Source organism: Watersipora subatra, chromosome 7 (genome assembly GCF_963576615.1).
Source record: "Watersipora subatra chromosome 7, tzWatSuba1.1, whole genome shotgun sequence".
In the NCBI taxonomy this organism is placed as follows: domain Eukaryota; kingdom Metazoa; phylum Bryozoa; class Gymnolaemata; order Cheilostomatida; family Watersiporidae; genus Watersipora; species Watersipora subatra.
The window spans coordinates 14,107,499-14,127,888 of NC_088714.1; the positions used below are offsets into that span (position 1 = coordinate 14,107,499).

Below are 20,390 nucleotides of genomic sequence, written 5' to 3' on the forward strand. Positions count from 1 at the left end.
AGCTTATAAGGGAATTTTTTTCTATGAGTTTAAGACACATCTAAAAGAAAATTACGCATTTACACCATCTTTTTTCAAAATGGGGTGGAATGAGGTTGAAACTCGACAACCTTGGCGGAATTTAATAATTCTATTCATTAATTAACAATTTAATGAAAGAAAATGCCTTTTCACTCAAGAGTTCAAAAACCCTGAGCACTATAGTGACTTTTATTTTCCTTAACGTAAGTAATTGCCTTTTCAGCTCATACATAAGTCAAAGCATCTTCTAACACAGATCTACCATTTGCGGAGCAAACCCTCTGCAATTCTTATAAGAACATTTGCTCAACCATGTGATGCTATTGACACGTAAAGCAAATATAAAAAAGAGTTAATTTCATATGTCAAAATTAAACAGTACGTTTAGTAAAGCCTCGTGTCTGGCGATTCACTACTTTCACAAATAACACAAGAGAGTAAACATTTGCCATAGGTATCCGTGATAAAATCTTACCAAGCTATGATTATAATCTGATTAGTTTATAGTTAGACAAGCAAATGTATGAAAACTTGCAACAAGCAAACAATCCCAAGTACTCATCAGCTGAAGGAATCTTGTTTGTTTTCAGGCTGCAAATCAGAGTGTATAAAGACTGGTTCATACTATATCGCATACTATATTACATCGCATACTATATTACATCGCATACTATATTACATCGCACACTATATTATATCGCACACCATATTACATCGCATACTATATTACATCGCATACTATATTACACCGCATACTATATTACATCGCATACTATATTACATCGCATACTATATTACATCGCATACTATATTACATCGCATACTATATTACATCGCACACTATATTACATCGCATACTACATTACATCGCATACTATATTACATCGCACAGTATATTACATCGCATACTATATTACATCGCACACTATATTACATCGCATACTATATTACATCGCATACTATATTACATCGCATACCATATTACATCACATACTATATTACATCGCATACTGTATTACATCGCATACTATATTACATCGCATACTATATTACATCGCACACTATATTACATCGCATACTATATTACATTGCATGCTATATTACATTGCATACTATATATACATACTATATTCATACTATACTGTGTCAGTGTTGATTACGCAATAAGTCTGTGATTGGCTGTGATAACAATGTTCCCACTATCATAAACCCATCCGCGAATAGTCTGGCACAGTCTCACTATGATATACAGTCACGAAAATCGACATCGACGACATCGACATACTGTGATATGGTGTGAACCACGCTTTAAACAAATTAAATACTGATTACTAACAAAAATACTTTGACATAAAAACCTACCATGTACCGAAATGGTAACATAATGTCCGTCAAACATTTTTGGCATTGGAGTACATTTTAAAAGCTGCAATCATGCAAATGGCTACATACTAACGCCTAGCTGGCCCTAGCAGAAACAGCTGTTTGCTGCCTAAGAATCAATTCGCAAGTAAATAAGTACGCATTGAGCTAGTCATGACTAAAGGAGCTGGCTGAGCAATAACATAGTCCTACTATTACCTCCAGCCAATCAGGGTTGGCCCATTGAAATTAAATGATTAAAGTCATTGATTTAAATCATCCTACAAAATCATGTTTGATGATTTTTTTATTTTTTCCATGTCAAAGGCTGTGATTTGAACCATCCTAAAATATCATGTTTGATTTATTTTCTTGAGAACTTTCCCATCTCAAAGGCTGTGATAGTACAATTGATTTTTAGCTGTGAGCAAAGTTTGAAATATTAAAAAGGCTAAGTAATAGTTATTAAGTACAATTTTATTTTGTAAGTAATAAGTGGCCAGGTTTTGGATGCTGCTGTTTCAAGTGCTGGAATAGAGCGAGTGTTCTCAACATTTAGTATCATGCATTCCAAGCTTAGGAACAGGCTTGGTGTGAAAAGGCAGGGAAACTTGCATTCATTTACAAGGTCCTGAACACCGGACACTAAATGCTGACCTTAATTCACCCCAAAATGGGTCTTATAGAGAGTCTGTGAATATGAACTGCACAACTTGGTCAAAATTAAAATAACTTGTAATAAATTAAAGTGATGGAAAGTTGTTTTGTTATGTTGCTAATGTTTTCATGTGGCAAACTTCAACAAAATAACATTATGTTATCGGTTATGAAAAGAAAGCTGGTAATTGATGCTTTCAAAAGAATCCGATTTAAATAAAAAAAAGCTGATTTTTTCGATTTAGAAAAAAACAAGATTTTTTTCCAACCCTGTGGCCAATGTTATACCAGCTTCAGAACAGGCTCTGATTGTTACATTTGACAGCATGTGAAATTATGTAGACTCAAACCCGGTCACACAACGTTAACCCACACTGATATTTGTTATGTATGTCACAACTGTCACGTGTTGGAGCAGATATTCTTGTAAGTGATAGTACACTCAGCAGTCCCATACACCGTGAGAAATTGTCATGAGTAATCAGTATACTGATAATTTACCAGTGTTGCTAAGGCTACCAAGTGGTGTAATGGTAAAGTGCATGCGTCTTATTCGGATGCTCGAGTTTGATACCCGTGTGAAGTAATCAATTTTTCCAATGCTCTTCTCAAATTCGACAAAACCTAATATTTACTCGAGGGGTGTCATTAAAACCGTCATAACTGTTGAACCACACGATCTAAGAAAATATTGTGATACCAAATTAATCATCATAAGTTTTTGCATAGGCCGATGTCATGAAAAATATCCAAATATGTTGCAAAATGAAAACAAACAATTTTTCGGCCATTTTTGAATAAACCGTGAGCATGTCCGAGTAGGACGATTTATCAACCTTATTACAGTGATTGCATTATTATTATTACTGATAAAATATAAATAACAACTTTCAGTAGTACTACTGTTCAATAACGATCACCCAATGCTAACAGTAAATCGGGATACAAAATAAACGATTTTGCAAAGCATATCTACGCTCAAGATGAGTTGTCAACATAATACTTTTCATTGGCTCAACGCATGCAGATAATTGTTTCTTTATGTTTAGATCTAGATCTGAAAGGGTAGTTTAGTGGTGTAGTGGTTGGAGTGTAAGACTGCAAGTCTGTGTACCTGAGTTCAATCCCAGTGTGAGACAATTTTTTCCTATTATTGCTCTTGGTGTGATTTCGCACGGAACGGACACTGCTTTTAGTAAAGATCGTATTTTGATTACTTTGTTGTAAAGCTAAAGATCTGTGGTGCATCATATATAGCATTAGGACATGTACTTATGCATTATACCTAAATCATATGTAAAAGCTGAAGCAACAAATTTAGTTTGTAAAAAAATGTTAGTGCTATGTTAATGTTATTATATTTGAGAGACAGATCAATGGAAGGGTAGGTCTGAAAACATGTAAGTTTGGTGACAGAGTGAGTGATGAAAATACTGAAAGTAACTTACCCTAATTCACATTAGATAATTTAATTTATTTCATATATTTTTTATTGCTTTTTTATTAATTAGTTTTTCGGTTTAACTTACAAAACTGTAATGCCTCAAGAAATTTATGGAATTATATGTTGGAAAATACTTCATATGTTAAGACAAACATTTGCTTAAAATTAGCGTCGCTTGCAAATAAACTTGCACATTCGAGGCGATCATAAATCAAGGTTTGACTGTACAGTGCGTGTCTCAATAACAGGTTTGACTGTACACAATACAGGTTTGACTGTACAGTGCGTGTCTCAATAACCTCACTGTGTGAACAGTTACCGTTGGAGATAATTAAATAGGTCTAAGAACAGGTTTATATCAGTTGTATGGCATTATTGCATCATCTTACGGTATCTACTCATTTTTCAGGTTGCCATAGAAAACATGAGCTCAAGTTTGAGTCGACAGACTTGGAGTCCAAGCAAGAGCAGCAATAAAAACATCCAAGGCTAAACAATACAGAACCCAAAATCAAAAACTATCATTCTAGTTGTGCTGTTCACGTCAGTCTTATTGCGACTATCTGACCAGTGAGCTATGACTTTGAAGAAACACAATTCACTTGAAGGCACAACTCTGAACGACGTACCTTTATTGACAGTGGTGCCCTTCGTTGGTTGACTTGTCTTCTTTGTTGAAATATTAGCAGCCATCTTCATGGCATTCGTAATAAGAGCTGGCTTCTTGGGTGCTGACTTCACCGGACTAGAGGGCAGATACAGTTTTCAATAATGAAGTGACAGATAAAATACAACACCTGATATCATAAAAAATAGAAGTACGAGTTGTGACCAATAAAAGTACTAGTCTAATTTCGCCAAGAAAAACCTGATTTTTGGTAAAAGTATAGCTTCAAGATGAAAATAGTGCTCAGCTTTTAGTCTTACACAGCAAAGGTGCGGTTACAATAAGCAACAACTGCCGTCTAATCTCCTGCAAAAATTACAATTCAAGACAGCAAGCAATGCACCTATTTACATCAGTGAGTTGATCATGGACAATTCCCTTACCTTCAGACACGGAAAGGACCACAGTTATAGAGCATTAATGCTACGCTTAACATCTTCACTTTAATTTGAAACCAATTGCCATGACACACAATAGAAGACACTCAAGCAAACTAACAAACAAAAAATGTGTAATCCTGAAAGAACTACCGCTATTGATCAATAGGTTGAGGAAAAGAGAATTTCAAGCCATTTTAGATTGGTTGTTAGAGGTTATCGCTGCTAAGGCAGCTCATCAGATCCCTGAGTATATATGCGCCTTAAGGTGGATAGACTACGACTCTAGAACAGCCAACCAATAAAAGCCGACTTTCTACTTACATATGCTGAGCTGAAGGGTTGGTCCATTTGACATGCGCCACTTTGCTCTCTCGATACAGAACTCTTCAAGACATAAATTACAGAACCAGTAAAGGCATGGGATGAACTGAAAACTACAGCAAAACAGCAGAAAATGAAAGGGGTAAATAAGAATTGGACCGCAGCATGCCATAAACCACCTGACTACAAGCAATATTATTCGTTTACTAAAAAAGAATCTCTTGCCGATTGGCAGAAAAGCTAATCAATATTTTATGAAGTGGCTACTCTATTATAGCAAGCCTAACTCAGCCTGTAGGATAACTAGCTGTGAAAAAGACTTCCTTCAGGCTTTGAGCTGATACATGTATATAACCCAACACAGCCACAAGTACCCTTCCCCTAATTTTACAAAGCGAACATGGGTTTTTGCTATAAATATGAAATAGGAAAGGATGCTTTCTTTATCACGGACAAGGTAAGGTGAAGTTACCTAGTTTTCCCTTGATGCTTAGACCAACAGGGCTTTAATTACGTGTACGTTAAACTGGAGAAAAACGGAAAGTAGTATATCAAGTAGGAGGTAAGCTATGGCTACCTAGCATGCATCCATCCCTACATTTAAACTATTTGACTCTCACAAGAGCAGAGAAAAATTAAAACGTGTGTATAATGTGGGAATCTGCGCGTAGCTACCTGGACTGCATGTAGCCCTTGAGCCAAAGTGTTCTAATCTATATATATTTATTTCTTAAAGTTTCTATAGGTGGGTATGTGTGTAGTTTCAGCTACAGCTATTAAAATCTTGGAATTAAGAATTCGTATAACAAAAAATTCGTTCTCAAACCCTCCGGTTCACCAGCCCGACGCCCTACCAATTTAGCAACACGAGTTTGATATATTCGGTAGGCGATTTGTGTCGCTACCTGGGAGCAAATAAAACATGGCTTTCCGTTACTATGCAATGTGATGGCACAATGTCATGAGAGGTCGATAGCTTTTATTAGTAAGCTTACTCACATTATCCATTGGCAATGTGCCAGGCTAATAGCAAGTGGCAGGCAACTCTCATTACCGTTCATTGTTTATAAGGTGATTTTTAATACCCGGACAACACTGGGTAGCACAGCTAGTCAAGTATATAATGCGGGAATCAGCGCATCCCTACCTGGACTGCATCCAGCCCTTGGGCCAAAGTGTTCTAACCTCGTGTTCAAGGAACTCCTTTAGATATATTTCTGGTGTTTGTCCCTTTGCCTTGAGAAAGTCATAGCTCTCCATCTTGATGGTTATAACAGCACACAGCTTGTCCCTGCAAGATACCCTTTTCTATTACATTTACGGATGAAAACTAATATTTGAGTTGTCTCCCCTTTTACCGCTATTAAATTAGAGGTGTTTAAAGGTTGACTTGCATTAAAATTCACATTACAATTATTTGGTATCAAAAGATTCACCATGTCTTACTCCGTTGTGTTGTAAGTGCAAAATATGTGGGAATGTGATTACAAGTTCTTAAAAGCTAAAAAACGAACAGTTAATCACAGCCACACAAGACCACCGTAGTTTGGATTCTCTTTCCAAAACGGCTCAAATGGGACATATTTGTGGTAGATGGTTTCTGTTTACACTTTCATGCAACCTTATTCGTCGAAATATTTTCACAAATATACTTCACGCATACAATAGAACCATGTCTATTGTTCTTACGCGTCTGTTTTATCGTCATTGTTATGCTGTCACTTTTAGCGCTGATATCTTATAACTTACCATAAAAATTTGTTTAATTTTTTAACCTTAGCTTGAAGGATTACATATCATTGTCTGATAATCATGACGAGCCTGATGGTCACCTGTGATAATAGAAAAGTGCTGCAAAAATTATTTGCAAAGTATTGGGTCACATGATCAGATTACGACTTGACGATTAGATCAAGCCGAAACAAAACTGCAAAGTAGCGAGCATCTATATTTGATACGGGGCCTTCGGTAAAACCCGAAGTGTTTGTCATAAACTAGTGCTACGATAAGTTTTATATTGAGCCTTTTATTGGCCTTTCAATTCACGTGAGAACATTACGTGACAAGACAATAATCAAATGTAATGACTACGTCAGAGAAATAAATAGATTCCAATCTACGGCGGCTTTTCGTTTTGAAGCTTTTAAGAGCTTGTAATCACATTTCCACATATTTGGCACTTACAACACAACAGAATAAGACATGGTGAATCTTTTGATACCAAATAACTGTATTGTGAATTTTTTTGCAAGTCAACCTTTAATGGTCGGAAGCGGATGATCAAAAAAGTTTACTGACTATGCTGGTAGCATGACTGAGAGATTAAAGGCTGCCCACTGACCAGCCTCAAAGTCATCAAGAGGCTGGCGGAGTTTTCCACTCGAACTCTGAGCCTCAAAAGCTTCATCAGAGTTCCTCCCCCCCCCCCCCCCCGATTGATGAGGAGAAAAGACGCCCGTGGATACCGACATAGATACCGCATTCCTTGTGAGGGAATCGCCTATTTTTCCTCACTTTAATACCTACGCTACTTGCACCAAACTCATTTTCACTTCCAATACCACCATTTTGCATTCTAAGAACAGATTTATTTCACTTTCCAATGCTTGTTATCTTCAACACCTTCTGACCGTCACAGATACTGCTTGAAGGAGGCAGTACCCTTACTTGCTCAATGTTCATACTGAATATATCAGTTTAGCATGCAGAAGTGCAGTGCAAACATATCATAAACACAATAAGATATGTCCTATGACATAAAATCGCTCACAAACTTCTGTAAAACCTCAAATATCATTTTTAAGAAGAGTTTAAAGTTGTTCATCCATTCACCTGACATTTCTGGTTTAGTTACGACCACCTCAACTCCGCAGTTTTTAAAACTAAAATACAAGTTATTGGCTTTTCTGACTATTGGCAAAAAAGCATTTGACTGCCATTTCAAACACTGATTGCCTATAACAATAGATTAATTCAAAAACTGGAGTTTTTATGACATTTCTTGGCTTATCAAAACTTCATATTCCAGCATGAATCAATTGTTTGCTTTAATTTTACTCATGTACAATGACTATTGTGGCCCTAGCATCGCATCACAGGAATCTATGCATAATAACAGAACAAGCTGATGATGCTAACGCCTCGTATCAGCAGGCAGCTATAAAATCATCATAGCTGAAGTTGATCAAACAAATCAGCTGTGTGGCAGCTCCTCTCACCTCACTTTTTCTGTCCATTCAAACTTTTTTCGACATGTGTGTGAAGCTCTCTCTTTCTTCTTCTCATCAGAAGGTGCAGCCGCATCTGTAGTAGTGGTAGAAGTGGGAAGGGATTGGGTGCCAGAAGTAGATGTCTGGTTACTGAAGACAGACTGCCATTCATCCTCGCTGTCCTGTGTGTCTTCTTTTTGCCTCTCTACATCTTCTAGTTTACTGCTCGAAACAAACAGAAAATTATTTGGTTGCTATGCTCATTCCTTACAATATCTGAATAACTCCCTCTAGGTGACTACCTAAATGAGAATGAATGAATCATACCTTGACAGTCTAGCCTGAGATTCTTGCTTAAACCTTTCAATCTGCCCAGTCATTTCTTCATTGATTGCTGCAAGAGCGAATTACACTATACAAACTAAGAATCTAAGATTTCCACCAAAAGAGACTAGAGGTTTGAAAAGAAACATTGCCAACTTTGACGTTACTCCCGCAAAAGGCTATTCAAAGAGTCAATAAAAAGTACTGTGTGTTACCAAAGACGCATGGCTGATACTAGTACAGCCAAATGAACTTGACAGCGCAGCTCTTGCTAAGGAACTACAGTTCTTGCTAAGGAACCGCTGGCAAATAAGTACACACCAAGGTCAAGTACACGCCTCATAATCAACCTGAATACATAGACACATCAGTCATGCTATTTTCAAGAAATAACAGGGTCTTCTCAAATAACAAAGACAACATGAGACATTGACAGATGTAATGATGACATCAAATATGAAAAAAGTCTACTGGATTTATACCAACTTGCTCATCAGATGGTACAAGCTACGGCCAACAAACCTGATATAACCCAACTAATTGTATAGCCACACCAACTCATTACAGCTGTCATGTTGTAGTTGAAGTCTTTAAAGGTTGACTTGCAACAAAATTCACATTACAGTTATTTGATATCAAAATATTCACCATGTCTTACTCTGCTGTGTTTTATACCTGTGCAAAATATGTGGAAATGTGATTACAAGCTCTTAAAAGCTAAAAAAGGAACAGTTAACCGCAGCCATCACAAAACCGGCGTAGATTGGAATCTCTTTCCAAAATGGCTCAAATGGAACGTAGTTGTACAAGATGGATTCTGTTTACACTTTCAGGCAACCCCATTCGTCGAAATATTTTCACAAATGTACTTCACGCATTCAATAAAACCATGCCTATTGTTCTTACGCATCTATTTTCTCGTCATTGTAATGCTGTCACTTTCAGCACTGATATTCTATAAACTACCGTAAAAATTTGTTTAATTTTTCAACCTTAGCTCGAAGGAGTACATATCATTGTCTGATAAACATGACGAGCCTGATGGTCACCTGTGATAATCGAAAATGCTGCAGAAATTATTTGGGAAGTGTGGGTTACATGATCAGATTACGACTAGATGATTAGACCAAGCTGAAACAAAACTGTAAAGTAGCAAGCATCTATATTTGATACGGAGTCTTCGGTAAAACCCGAAGTGTTTGTCAGAAACTAGTGATACGAGAAGTTTTATATTGAGCCTTTTATTGGCCTTTCAATTTACGTGAGAACATCACGTGACAAAAAAATAACCAAATGTAATGAGCACGTCAGAAAAATAAACTGATTCCGATCTACGGCGGTTTCGTGATGGCTGCGATCAACTGTTCATTTTAAAGCTTTTAAGAGCTTGTAATCACATTTACACATATTTTGCACCTACAACACAACAGAGTAAGACATGGTGAATCCTTTAATACCAAATAATTGTAATGTGAATTTTGTTGCAAGTCAACCTTTAAGAAGGTAGCAAGGCAAGCAAACAGCACAATGAGTTTACCTCAATTTATGCCTTAGTAAACGAGAGCTCTCAATTGTTTTTGCTTTTGCAACTGAGTTCATGTTTAATAATCGATGGAATATTTGAGAACTTAATATGCAGAAGCATGGCATCCTAAGATACATGGTCCACATGTGTTTCACTATCATTGCTCAAATTATCACTATCCATTACAATCAAGTGTGTGACCTAATATTCAGAGTCTATCCGCTTTAGCCGCTAATAAATTAGAACTGTGCTATGTACAAAAGTAGATGAAGGGAAAGGCTTCACTGACTACGCTTCACTGGCAATGCTGGTAGCACAACTAAAGGAATAAACACCACCAACTGACCAGCCTTGAGGTCATCAAGAGGTTGCCGGAGTTTGCCACTTAGCTCCTTGAGCCTCAAAAGTTTCATACGCTTCATCAAGGTCTCTCTGTTGATGGGCAGAAATGATGAGAGGTGGCTGTATACCGCATTCCTTGTCAGTGAAGAGCCTATTTTCCTCACCTCAATATCTAAGCTGAAATAGAGTTATTAGAGTATGCGCAAAGACTAATCAATAGATTAAACAACAGCTGAGCAAAACGCACTTTTATAGTACCTCCTATGCAAGAGTAGATAACTCTAGGTTTTATGGTAACTGACTATGAGGTACATGTATATTTGATGAAAAACAGCGTAGAGATACATGGCCAATAACAACTGGGAGGGTTGGTAATTACCTCGTCAACTGATTGTTGATATCGTTAGTAAAAAACCTTGACTTCTCATCAACACACTTGGACGCCGCCTACAACAGTTTTATTGCATGAACCAACTGGCCACATAAGACGAGTAGCTAGTTGTAAGTTAGCATCACTAAATCCAAAACATTACTTTTGTCTAGAATACTACATTTGCTATTATATTTTAGTACAATATAAGCACTGATTACATTGGAAAATAATACAGTAAGTAGGTTCAAAAGACCTTCAAAAGGCTGTACCGCTCGTGCCTGTAAATAACCTTGTGAGCAAGGCTGTACAAATATCCTCATTAATGCCAGAAAGACTTTCTTATCCCCCTTCACAAGCCAGATAAAGCCTGGAAACTTTAGCTAGCGTAACACCATGTGATACAGCTATAAAACTATGCTAACATCACCTGCTTTAAAGCGTCAATTATTTGTAGACATTTCTCAGATAAATTCTCAGGTAATTTGACAGGTTCTGCCTTCTGATCTTTACCCTCTGCAAGAAAATTGCAGATGTGAACATATGAGTCAGTTATATTCTGGTAAAACACGTTATAACATATCATAACATGTTACATGTTATGATATGATGTGTAACAACATATCATATTGTAACATGTTGTAACATGTTATGACATGATATGACATGATATGTCATAACATGTTACATGTTATGACATATCATAACATATTACGACACTAGACTAGATACCTCGTCAAGGCACGAGAACATATTTCATGCACCATTCATGAGAGCAGAGATTCACCGTAACCGAGTGGTGGTTAAAACAAAACTAGGTCAAACAACTGGTCAGAATTGATGAGAACCAGACTTGACCTGCAGTGAGATACTAAACCAAGTCTCCAGATATGGTATCTGAGATGATAGCGGAGATGTCTCCTGGCCAGACGTTATCAACAGTAAGAATGACAAAGATGGATAGTTCACAGGGTGCAAAACAAGTGAGCAGATAGAACAAACTAACAAAATACTTACCAGAAGCTAAACAAAATAGAATATATTTAATTATCACCGAAACTAAGAGTTTGTCTAAAATATCTATTGCTGTAAACATCAACCTTCTACCTGCAGCCTTGACAGACAATTCTATGGAAGTGCATTACAATAAGACGAAAAAAAATACACTAATATACACGCGTTAGATTTAGGCTACCCTCAGAATGCTTGCAAATGAGAAAACCATCATCAGAGATGTAGATGATCTTCTCACCTAGAACAGAGTAGATCATGAACGACTCTCAAAGTGGTGGGGTACCCGTTCAATAACTGGTGCATGATGCAGAGTACTTGCTCACCTGCCCGCAATCACAGGCATCTATTTACCTAAAGTCTTTTTGAACCTGTTGATGTATTTACTTGGGCTTTTTATAAACGCCCTGCGCAAACCTCAATAGTCAGGAAAATATCTACCTACAAACTTGCTGCACTCTATGGATATTTTGGCAGATTTTTTGAATTCCAGTGGAAGGTTGATCCACTTTCAAAGAAAGTTTACGAGACTTTAAGAGATTTTATAAAATTGTGCCTGTCATGGTCAGAAAGAGTACAAACTTACTTCGGTTACCAAAGCACAACACAGATGATACAGCACCGACCTGTTTGCTCTGAATTACGCTAAAAAGACTACCCTAAATTGGCGCAGCAGAAGAATGGGAATATTTACTTATGGCGTCAGCAGATGTGCTAACAGTTTCAGAAGTACCACCGTCATCCTGTGGCAGACTCCCCAAATTGGCTTGATTGTTGATGACATCATCTATCAGCGAATCGTATTGTTTTGCTTTAACATCTAATTCTTTTTCAGTGAGGTGAATTTGGGGTCGCTCAACCAATCTCCTACAAAGTTCAAAAATGATCCAGCCCTTTATATAACATGAGCTATAACCAGTACAACGAGTGCATTCATGAAGAACTTGTTTGCCAGGCAATAGGAAAGAAAAACAACAGACGGATGCTTCATTTTGACATCCATGACCATCACCATGACTCCGCATGACCACCATGAGTCCACAGCTCGAAATACTAAGTTTGTGAAAAGCTAAAAAACCAAAATACTGCTAAACCTCAGTATAGAAATTTAATCCCTTCAGATGTTTACTTTGTATTTCAATACTGTGTTGTTGGAGCGAATCATTTTATAATATAACATTGCACTTTGATAAATTTGTTTCAGAGCCCAAAACCAATGGTAAGTACTATTGGTAGTAACAACAGTACTATGTAAGCAACAACAAATAGCATTTAACATATTATATAATTGTATAAAAACTAAATATGAAAATCTAAATAAATAAGGTTCTATTTAGCACAAAATATGATTTCGGTTCAATAAACTGTGCATAGCAAATCGATAATTACTTCACGTCAAAAAAATATTTGCTTACATTTTAAGTCGTATATCAAATAATTGTATGAGTGATCGACCGCAAAGGAATAAGCAATTTTGTCATTGCTTCCTATACCATTGCCATTCTACAGGAGGCAACAAGTGAACAGACATCAAAAGGCTTACAAGAAGCAATATGGCGTACAATGGCAGTGACACAGTACACTATGGAGGACATACAGTCATACCTCGGCTTTTAACTGCTTCCGTTCTCGACTGAATAAGATTGCGACTAAAACTTTGGTGTTTGATCTTATCCTACGGTACTTAAATTCATTATTATGTTAGAATTAGCCAAATGCCAGGTGTTGTACGGGTATTAGAATAAGTACCCGGTGAATTTGAGTAACTTACCGCGTAAGCTAGTAGTCTAAATCTTTACTAAAACAATAGCTGTGTTTGAAGCCAGCTTAATAATCGTTACGTTGTGCTCATCAATCAACTGTGCTGGTTAATAACCCCTAGTGCTGTAAGTGTGAGTATTTTAATCAATGTAATTAATGTAATCACAGTTATTCGTCGCTACAGTTAGTTAAATGATAGTAGGGTAATGGTTTAGATCAATGGTTTTCAGACTTGGAAGTACCGATATCAAAACCTATGCGAATCGTGTTTTTTCATTGCTAGACTTGAATCGCTATAACGGGACATACGGATGAGCAACAAAAGGACAAACACTGATATTTATACTGATTGGCCAAAACAGATGACAAAAAATATTTTTCTGTTGTGATTTCTTATTTCAGATGATCTTTACTTGAATCCATTATTGTATTGTTTCATTTAAGCTTTTTTATATTGTAATGGTAGCATAGGTTAGCATTTACTACTGTAATATTTATGCTGATAATGGTAGCAATAAAGCATATTTATGTTTGTTTTTCATGATCTTAGATGGGATATATTTTATTAAAATGCAACACACGGTGCTTTTCTACACTTTGTTATATATTGTATACAGTAGTATACAAGACTTTGAGTGAGAAAGGATGAAGTAGGCCTACAAACTGCTACAGATACAACAGTACAGTACAATTCCCGGCCTAGTCTAGTTGTAGGTGTTTACAGAACAATCGCTATAATTTACATATTACCTGCTTTCTTATTACATGTGTATACAGTTTATGGCGAAAATAGCAAGAAAATGCTTTGAAAAGGTTATTTATTAGACTTTGACCGGATTAAAACCAATTAGGTTAATATTAATGGGAAAATACTTTCGCTTTCAAACAAATCACCTTTTGAGCAGCATTCTGAAATGAAATATGGTCGAAAACCAGAGAATGACGGTAAATGAACTCTAGGAATCTAATGATTTCCGTTTCAGAGGGTTTACTTAGATGAAACAATAGCTAAAACCAATCCTTAAGGCACTCAGAATTTCTGATACAATTGTAAAGTCTGCAACAGTCTCCCAACTAAAACAAACCTAACAAGATTGAACCTCATACATTCTCAAATATAAAGACCACAGAATCAAATCAGCTTACTTTTTCTTCTGTAAAAGAATCTTCTTCTTCTTTATCCTCTCTTTGTCCAACTTGTCTGTAGCCAATATTTTCTTTCTCTTCTTCGTGAGCAGACCTTTCTTACCGCCGGCCTCAGCGGTGCCAACTGATAATGCCTTCTTCCTTCTCTGCAATAACAAAACCTTTGAGAAGTACTCACTTAGCGTGTCAGCAAGCAATAAATATAAAGAATGAACAAATTTGTGAAAAGTGGTTATGCCAAATCATAAGTACCATATTAGCTAGAGTGTGTTTAAGACAAGTGAAGAGACTCTTTGATGCTATTGGAAGGGTAAGTGAAGAGACTCTTTGATGCTATTGGAAGGGCAAGTGAAGAGACTCTTTGATGCTATTGGAAGGGCGAGTGAAGAGACTCTTTGATGCTATTGGAAGGGTAAGTGAAGAGACTCTTTGATGCTATTAGAAGGGCAAGTTAAGAGACTCTTTGATGCTATTGGAAGGGCAAGTGAAGAGACTCTTTGATGCTATTGGAAGGGCGAGTGAAGAGACTCTTTGATGCTATTGGAAGGGTAAGTGAAGAGACTCTTTGATGCTATTGGAAGGGCAAGTGAAGAGACTCTTTGACGCTATTGGAAGGGCGAGTGAAGAGACTCTTTGATGCTATTGGAAGGGCGAGTGAAGAGACTCTTTGATGCTATTAGAAGGGCAAGTTAAGAGACTCTTTGATGCTATTGGAAGGGCGAGTGAAGAGACTCTTTGATGCTATTGGAAGGGCAAGTGAAGAGACTCTTTGATGCTATTGGAAGGGTAAGTGAAGATACTCTTTGATGCTATTGGAAGGGCGAGTGAAGAGACTCTTTGATGCTATTGGAAGGGCGAGTTAAAACGATTAGAAAACCTTGAAACTGAGGGATGCTATAAACATTGAGTTGTTCGAGACATGTACTTGCACACAACTAGCCACTGAATAATGATGATTGAAGAAATACCTTACTGAAAACAAGCAACCACTAAACCTGTCAGTTAAGCCTGGTTTCCATATGACAGCGCAAGGTGCGCATCAAGGCGCACGACGTCATGAGTAGGCCGGCTGTGATGTGGAAACGTTAACGCACGACGCGCGTACGCTGATCGTAAGGATCCAACAGAATGGATCCTCTCGACAGGTGCGCCTGATGATGTATCCTACAATACACCGCTCGATCTTTTTAACCTATCTCAAAAGTCAAACGGAGGGCTGTTTTGCGAAGAAATCGGTCTCCCGTATGAAAAAGTAAGGCAATTGCCCACCCTGTTCAATGCAAACATGGCGCCTAAGCGCGCTATGGAAACACTACATCGCAGCCCAAGCAATGCGTTGCGTATAATCATTAGGCCGCGCATGCTCACCGGGCCGCGCACGATCATTTCGCTGTCATATGGAAACCAGGCTTTACACTAGGAGATATGTAACACCTCGACAGTCTTTTGAAAACAATAAGTATGAACAGCTAAGAGTTCATGTAACAGCTAAGCTCATGTTTGTATGCAACACCTGAAACATATGGTAGCACCCAGATATCTGTTATTTGCACTGGGTGGATACAAATCTTTTAAAAACATTTTTGTCGCTCTATACCGAGATATTTCTAACAAGGTAGGCCAATAGGCCCAAGAAAATTAATAAGTTTTTTTACTAAGATTTACCTTTTTAACATTCTCCTTAGCTGGTTTGTTCTCTCTTTCACTGCCAGATGAGCTCTACAAATGGAGGAAAGTTTGTACACTAAATAAAATTTGGGTGAGCAGCGGCAGACCCAATATTTCAGAAAGCGGATGCTTCTTCAACTGACAATTATCTTCGGATCTGGCACCAAAGCAAATATGTTACCAACCAGTCAGAGCCTAAGAGACCCAGTTTTTACTGTCTTAATACAAAAACACAAATCATACACATATGCACACATTACCTAATACAGTCTTCTACATATGTACAGAGACTGCCATTTATGTCCTAATTGACCCAGATTTATTGCTATTATCACATACCGACTCACTCGATAATGACAAAAACTGTGTCCCACAGAACTAAGTCCATAAATCAGCCATTTTTAACAATGAACACTCTGTGCCCTCGTTCACAAAGGAACTCACAATTCAATGTGCAGTTTATGTCTACAAAGCATGACTGGTAAAAAGACACACGAGGCTCTTGGCCGCCTTCCAAACTTCAAGGTTTACTAGCAACAAAATTCACATTACAGTTATTTGGTATCAAAAGATTCGACATGTCTTACTCTGCTGTGTTGTAGGTGCAAGGTATGTGGAAATGTGATTACCGTACTTTTCGGACTATTAGCCACTACTTTTTCTGACGATTTGAGCCGTGCGACTTACATAAGGGTGCGGCTATTATGCGGCTTTTTCTTTCACCGCTAGGGCGCATTAACCAGAATCTCCGGTTAGTGCACATCTAGTGGTAAAAAAAAAAACGAAACAATGCCTAACGGTACTGTTCCATTAGGCACTAGGTTGAAAAGTGTCGGTTAATACGAAACAGTGCCATTAGGCACTGTTCCGTTTTAAACAGCAAAGTTGTTGTCGTGTTAAAAAGCACTGTCCTGAGTTATACGGCCTATACAAAGTTGCGGCCTATGTATTGTTTTATTATCGTTTTTGGAAAATAAAACAGATGCGGCTTATATAGGGGTGCGGTTTATAGTTTGAAAAGTACGATACAAGCTCTTAAAAGCTCAAAACGAACAGTTAATCGCAGCCATCACAAAAACGCCGTAGTTTGGATTCTCTTTATTTGGCTGACATACTCCAACAGTTTGGTTATTGTTTTGACACGTGATGTTATCACGTGAAATTAAAGGCAAATAAAAGGCTCAATATAAAACAACTCATAGCACTAGTTAATGACAAATACTTCGGGTTCTACCAGAAAGCCCGTATCAAATATAAATGCTCGCTACTTCGCAGTATCGATTTAGTCTGGTCTAATCATCTAGTCGTAATCTGATCATGTGACCCATACCTTTTGCCAAATCGCGCGAACAGTTTCTGCAGCATTTTTCGGCTATCGCAGGTGAACAACAGGCTGCTCATGTTTATGACAGGATGATAGCCTATGCACTCCTTCGAGCTAAGGTTAAAAAATTAAACAAATTTTCATGGTAGGTTTTTTGAGATATCAATGCTCAGTGACAGCATTACAATGATGATGAAATAGACGCGTAAGGACAATAGACATAGTTTTATTGAATGCGTGAGGCATATTTGTGAAAATATTTCGATGAATGAGGTTGCATAAAAGTTTAGACAGAAGCCATTTCGTTCAACTACGCCCCATTTGAGCCGTTATGGAAATGGATTCCAATCTACGACGTTTTCGTGATGGCTGCGATTAACTGTTCATTTGTTAGCTTTTCAGAGCTTGTAATCACATTTCCACATATTTTGCACCTACAACACAGCAGAGTAAGACATGGTGATCTGTTGATAGAAAATAACTGTAATGTGAATTTTTCTGCAAGCCAACCTTTCAGAATAATTGTTCCATCCAAGAAAAAATCGCTTGGTATGGGGCTCAAAACCTGTGACATTCTACTGAGCATACCGACACTCTAACCAACTGTCTACCATCCTGATTAGGAGAATAGTTGTGCACATACCTATTCTCTGCACATTATGAAACAAAGGTGAACAGACAGACAAAGATAAACAATAATAATATAGATGAAGTTCAAAAGAGAGGCCTTTAATTGATAACTTCATGCAGCACAGCCGACGATTTCTCACGGCACAGGTTGAAAATAAATGCTTTTAAATTTTTTGACGCAACCACATCTTTAAAACAAACCCACTAAACCCAACATAAATATGAGAAACACGCAAAACTGGGCAAGGATCCGCATGGGGCCCCAGAGATGCAGGTTGTCCGCCCCGTTTAAGTTAATGCTACAAATGGTTATCATCAGCCAGAGAGCAAAGATGCCGCAATGACATCAAGTAAGCTTTAAGATTGACTTCGACTATCCTACCACAATTTTTTTCTTTTTCTTCGGCCGGAACTCGCTATCCGATACTATTTCATCATCAGAGACTTCTTTGAAATCGAGCACTCCAGTATTGATGTAGAATCCGCCATGCTGTGTTGTGAGAGATGATGGCACCAACTCATCATACTAAAGCAACCAACAAGAATAATGAAGGTTTTGATTATAGCTAAGTAGTACTTGAAGATAATATGGTAAGCTGAATCAGTCAGAGGTAAATCTGCAAAAGGCATGAGGCCAATAATGCAAGAGATGTGTTTGGTCGAAGACAAGAGTTCGGGATGTCTATCTATATACGCAGACACAATCCACAGATGAATGAATGTGCAAAGCTCTTAAAATATATAAGTACAAAAAAATCAGAAACATAAAAATAAGTAGACAGCATGCACTAAAACTGTGGGTGGGAAGCTTACGATGAGTCCATGACCAGAATATATGAGATGGGAGAATGCACAAAAACATGAGATCCACATATGCACAGAATAGCTTGAAGTAATCCTACACATGTATGGCCATAGGTCAGTTATGGGATAAAAACGTGTAAAACGTGGCAACCAAAAAACTCTAAAATGTGTGATTAACCATGTATTTAAAATGAAACCAAATTACAAGCCATTTGAGAGCTTTGTTTTCAGACAAAAAAGAATGTAAAGCCATTGACCCTGTTTACCACTACCACGGAACTTACTGCCTCCTCATTGTCTATAAAGCTATCCTCTGTGTCATATCCATCTCCCAGGTCCACGTGCCGGCCCCTCGATAGGCCCCCATATGCTTTTCCCTGCAACATCAGAAAAGCAAGTTCCGATTTGAATCGTTAACTGTAAGCAAGCCAAAATAAGTTTGAGAATAGCTCAGAGCACTAGCAAATGACTCACGTATTTTTCTTCCATTTGCTTGGCCAATGCTTCCAGATTATCTTCATTACCTGGCGGAGCTGGATCAGCATCACTCTGAAACGAGTTTAATATTTAGAACCGTTAGAAAGACCAAAAAATCACCAAGCATGAAGCTGTTGTACAGCGAGCTTAGCTAACCTTACTTATGTTCCCCCGAAACACCGTCAAACATTGTTTTGAATTTCAGTATATTATGTCAGATGCGAGCACAAAAATAGGGCTATAGCAAGGTCTACAAAGAAGTACATTGTGTGTTAGTGGCCATATTTGTAAGAGATACATACATTGCGCGTATTATTGCTCACCATCCTAGAGTTCGATGACATGCTTGCCCTTTTCCGTTTCATCTCATGTTTAAGGAGAAGATCAGTGTAAGAAATTTCGGGACATCTGTCATCTGTGCTTTCTTCTAGTTTTATTTCAAATCTTACTGCAAGCCTCACAGGATTCGCATCAGCTTCCTTTGGTTTGTCGAGTGTTTTCAGCTGAACACGTTTTTGAACTTCCATTCTTCGGGGTTGACTACACAATATTACTAATCTGTAGCGAATAAATATACAAAAAGTAAACACCATCAAGCATTTGCCAAAATATGTTAGCAAAATGTAATGTTGACACTAATTATTAGAAATACTAGGTATGTAAAAAAGTGAATCTACCATATAAGATTGTAAAAGGCCAAGGGCCTTATCCATAACTATCGAGCGAAATTCCCAAGCCAAGTTACATATATTACAAAATGAGCAGGATGCTTCCCTAATTGAAAACAGATAATTGCCAATAATTAAGAACGAAATCTTTCGTTCAGTCAAGACGTTCCCACATAATATATGCTCTGTCTGTTATTTCTATTTACACCCAGATTCTCTACTTGAATAAAACTTGATTGTCAAATCAAAATGTTATGTATGACAGTGTCTAGTTCCCTT

General features: G+C 37.5%; 1 protein-coding gene across 2 annotated transcripts in view; it reads right to left on the reverse strand.

Moving 5' to 3' along the window:
- LOC137401134 (ubinuclein-2-like) overlaps nt 1-19,996 on the reverse strand; it is a 37,231-nt gene extending 17,235 nt beyond the window's left edge. The window contains exons 1-15 of one of the 2 annotated variants that reach the window (XM_068087506.1): nt 19,767-19,996; nt 19,441-19,515; nt 19,251-19,343; nt 18,545-18,688; nt 16,206-16,259; nt 14,541-14,686; nt 12,328-12,500; nt 11,053-11,138; nt 10,632-10,699; nt 10,257-10,429; nt 8,389-8,455; nt 8,071-8,283; nt 6,000-6,143; nt 4,853-4,915; nt 4,114-4,229 (exon numbers count right to left, since the gene is read on the reverse strand). In XM_068087506.1, the coding sequence (XP_067943607.1) occupies nt 4,114-4,229; nt 4,853-4,915; nt 6,000-6,143; nt 8,071-8,283; nt 8,389-8,455; nt 10,257-10,429; nt 10,632-10,699; nt 11,053-11,138; nt 12,328-12,500; nt 14,541-14,686; nt 16,206-16,259; nt 18,545-18,688; nt 19,251-19,343; nt 19,441-19,515; nt 19,767-19,970 (1,819 nt within the window). In that variant the 5' untranslated portion in view covers nt 19,971-19,996. Of the gene's footprint in view, nt 1-4,113; nt 4,230-4,852; nt 4,916-5,999; nt 6,144-8,070; nt 8,284-8,388; nt 8,456-10,256; nt 10,430-10,631; nt 10,700-11,052; nt 11,139-12,327; nt 12,501-14,540; nt 14,687-16,205; nt 16,260-18,544; nt 18,689-19,250; nt 19,344-19,440; nt 19,516-19,745 lie in introns of both variants that reach the window. The other variant, XM_068087505.1, reaches the window with a different exon arrangement.
- Between the last annotated feature and the right edge of the window lie 394 nt (nt 19,997-20,390).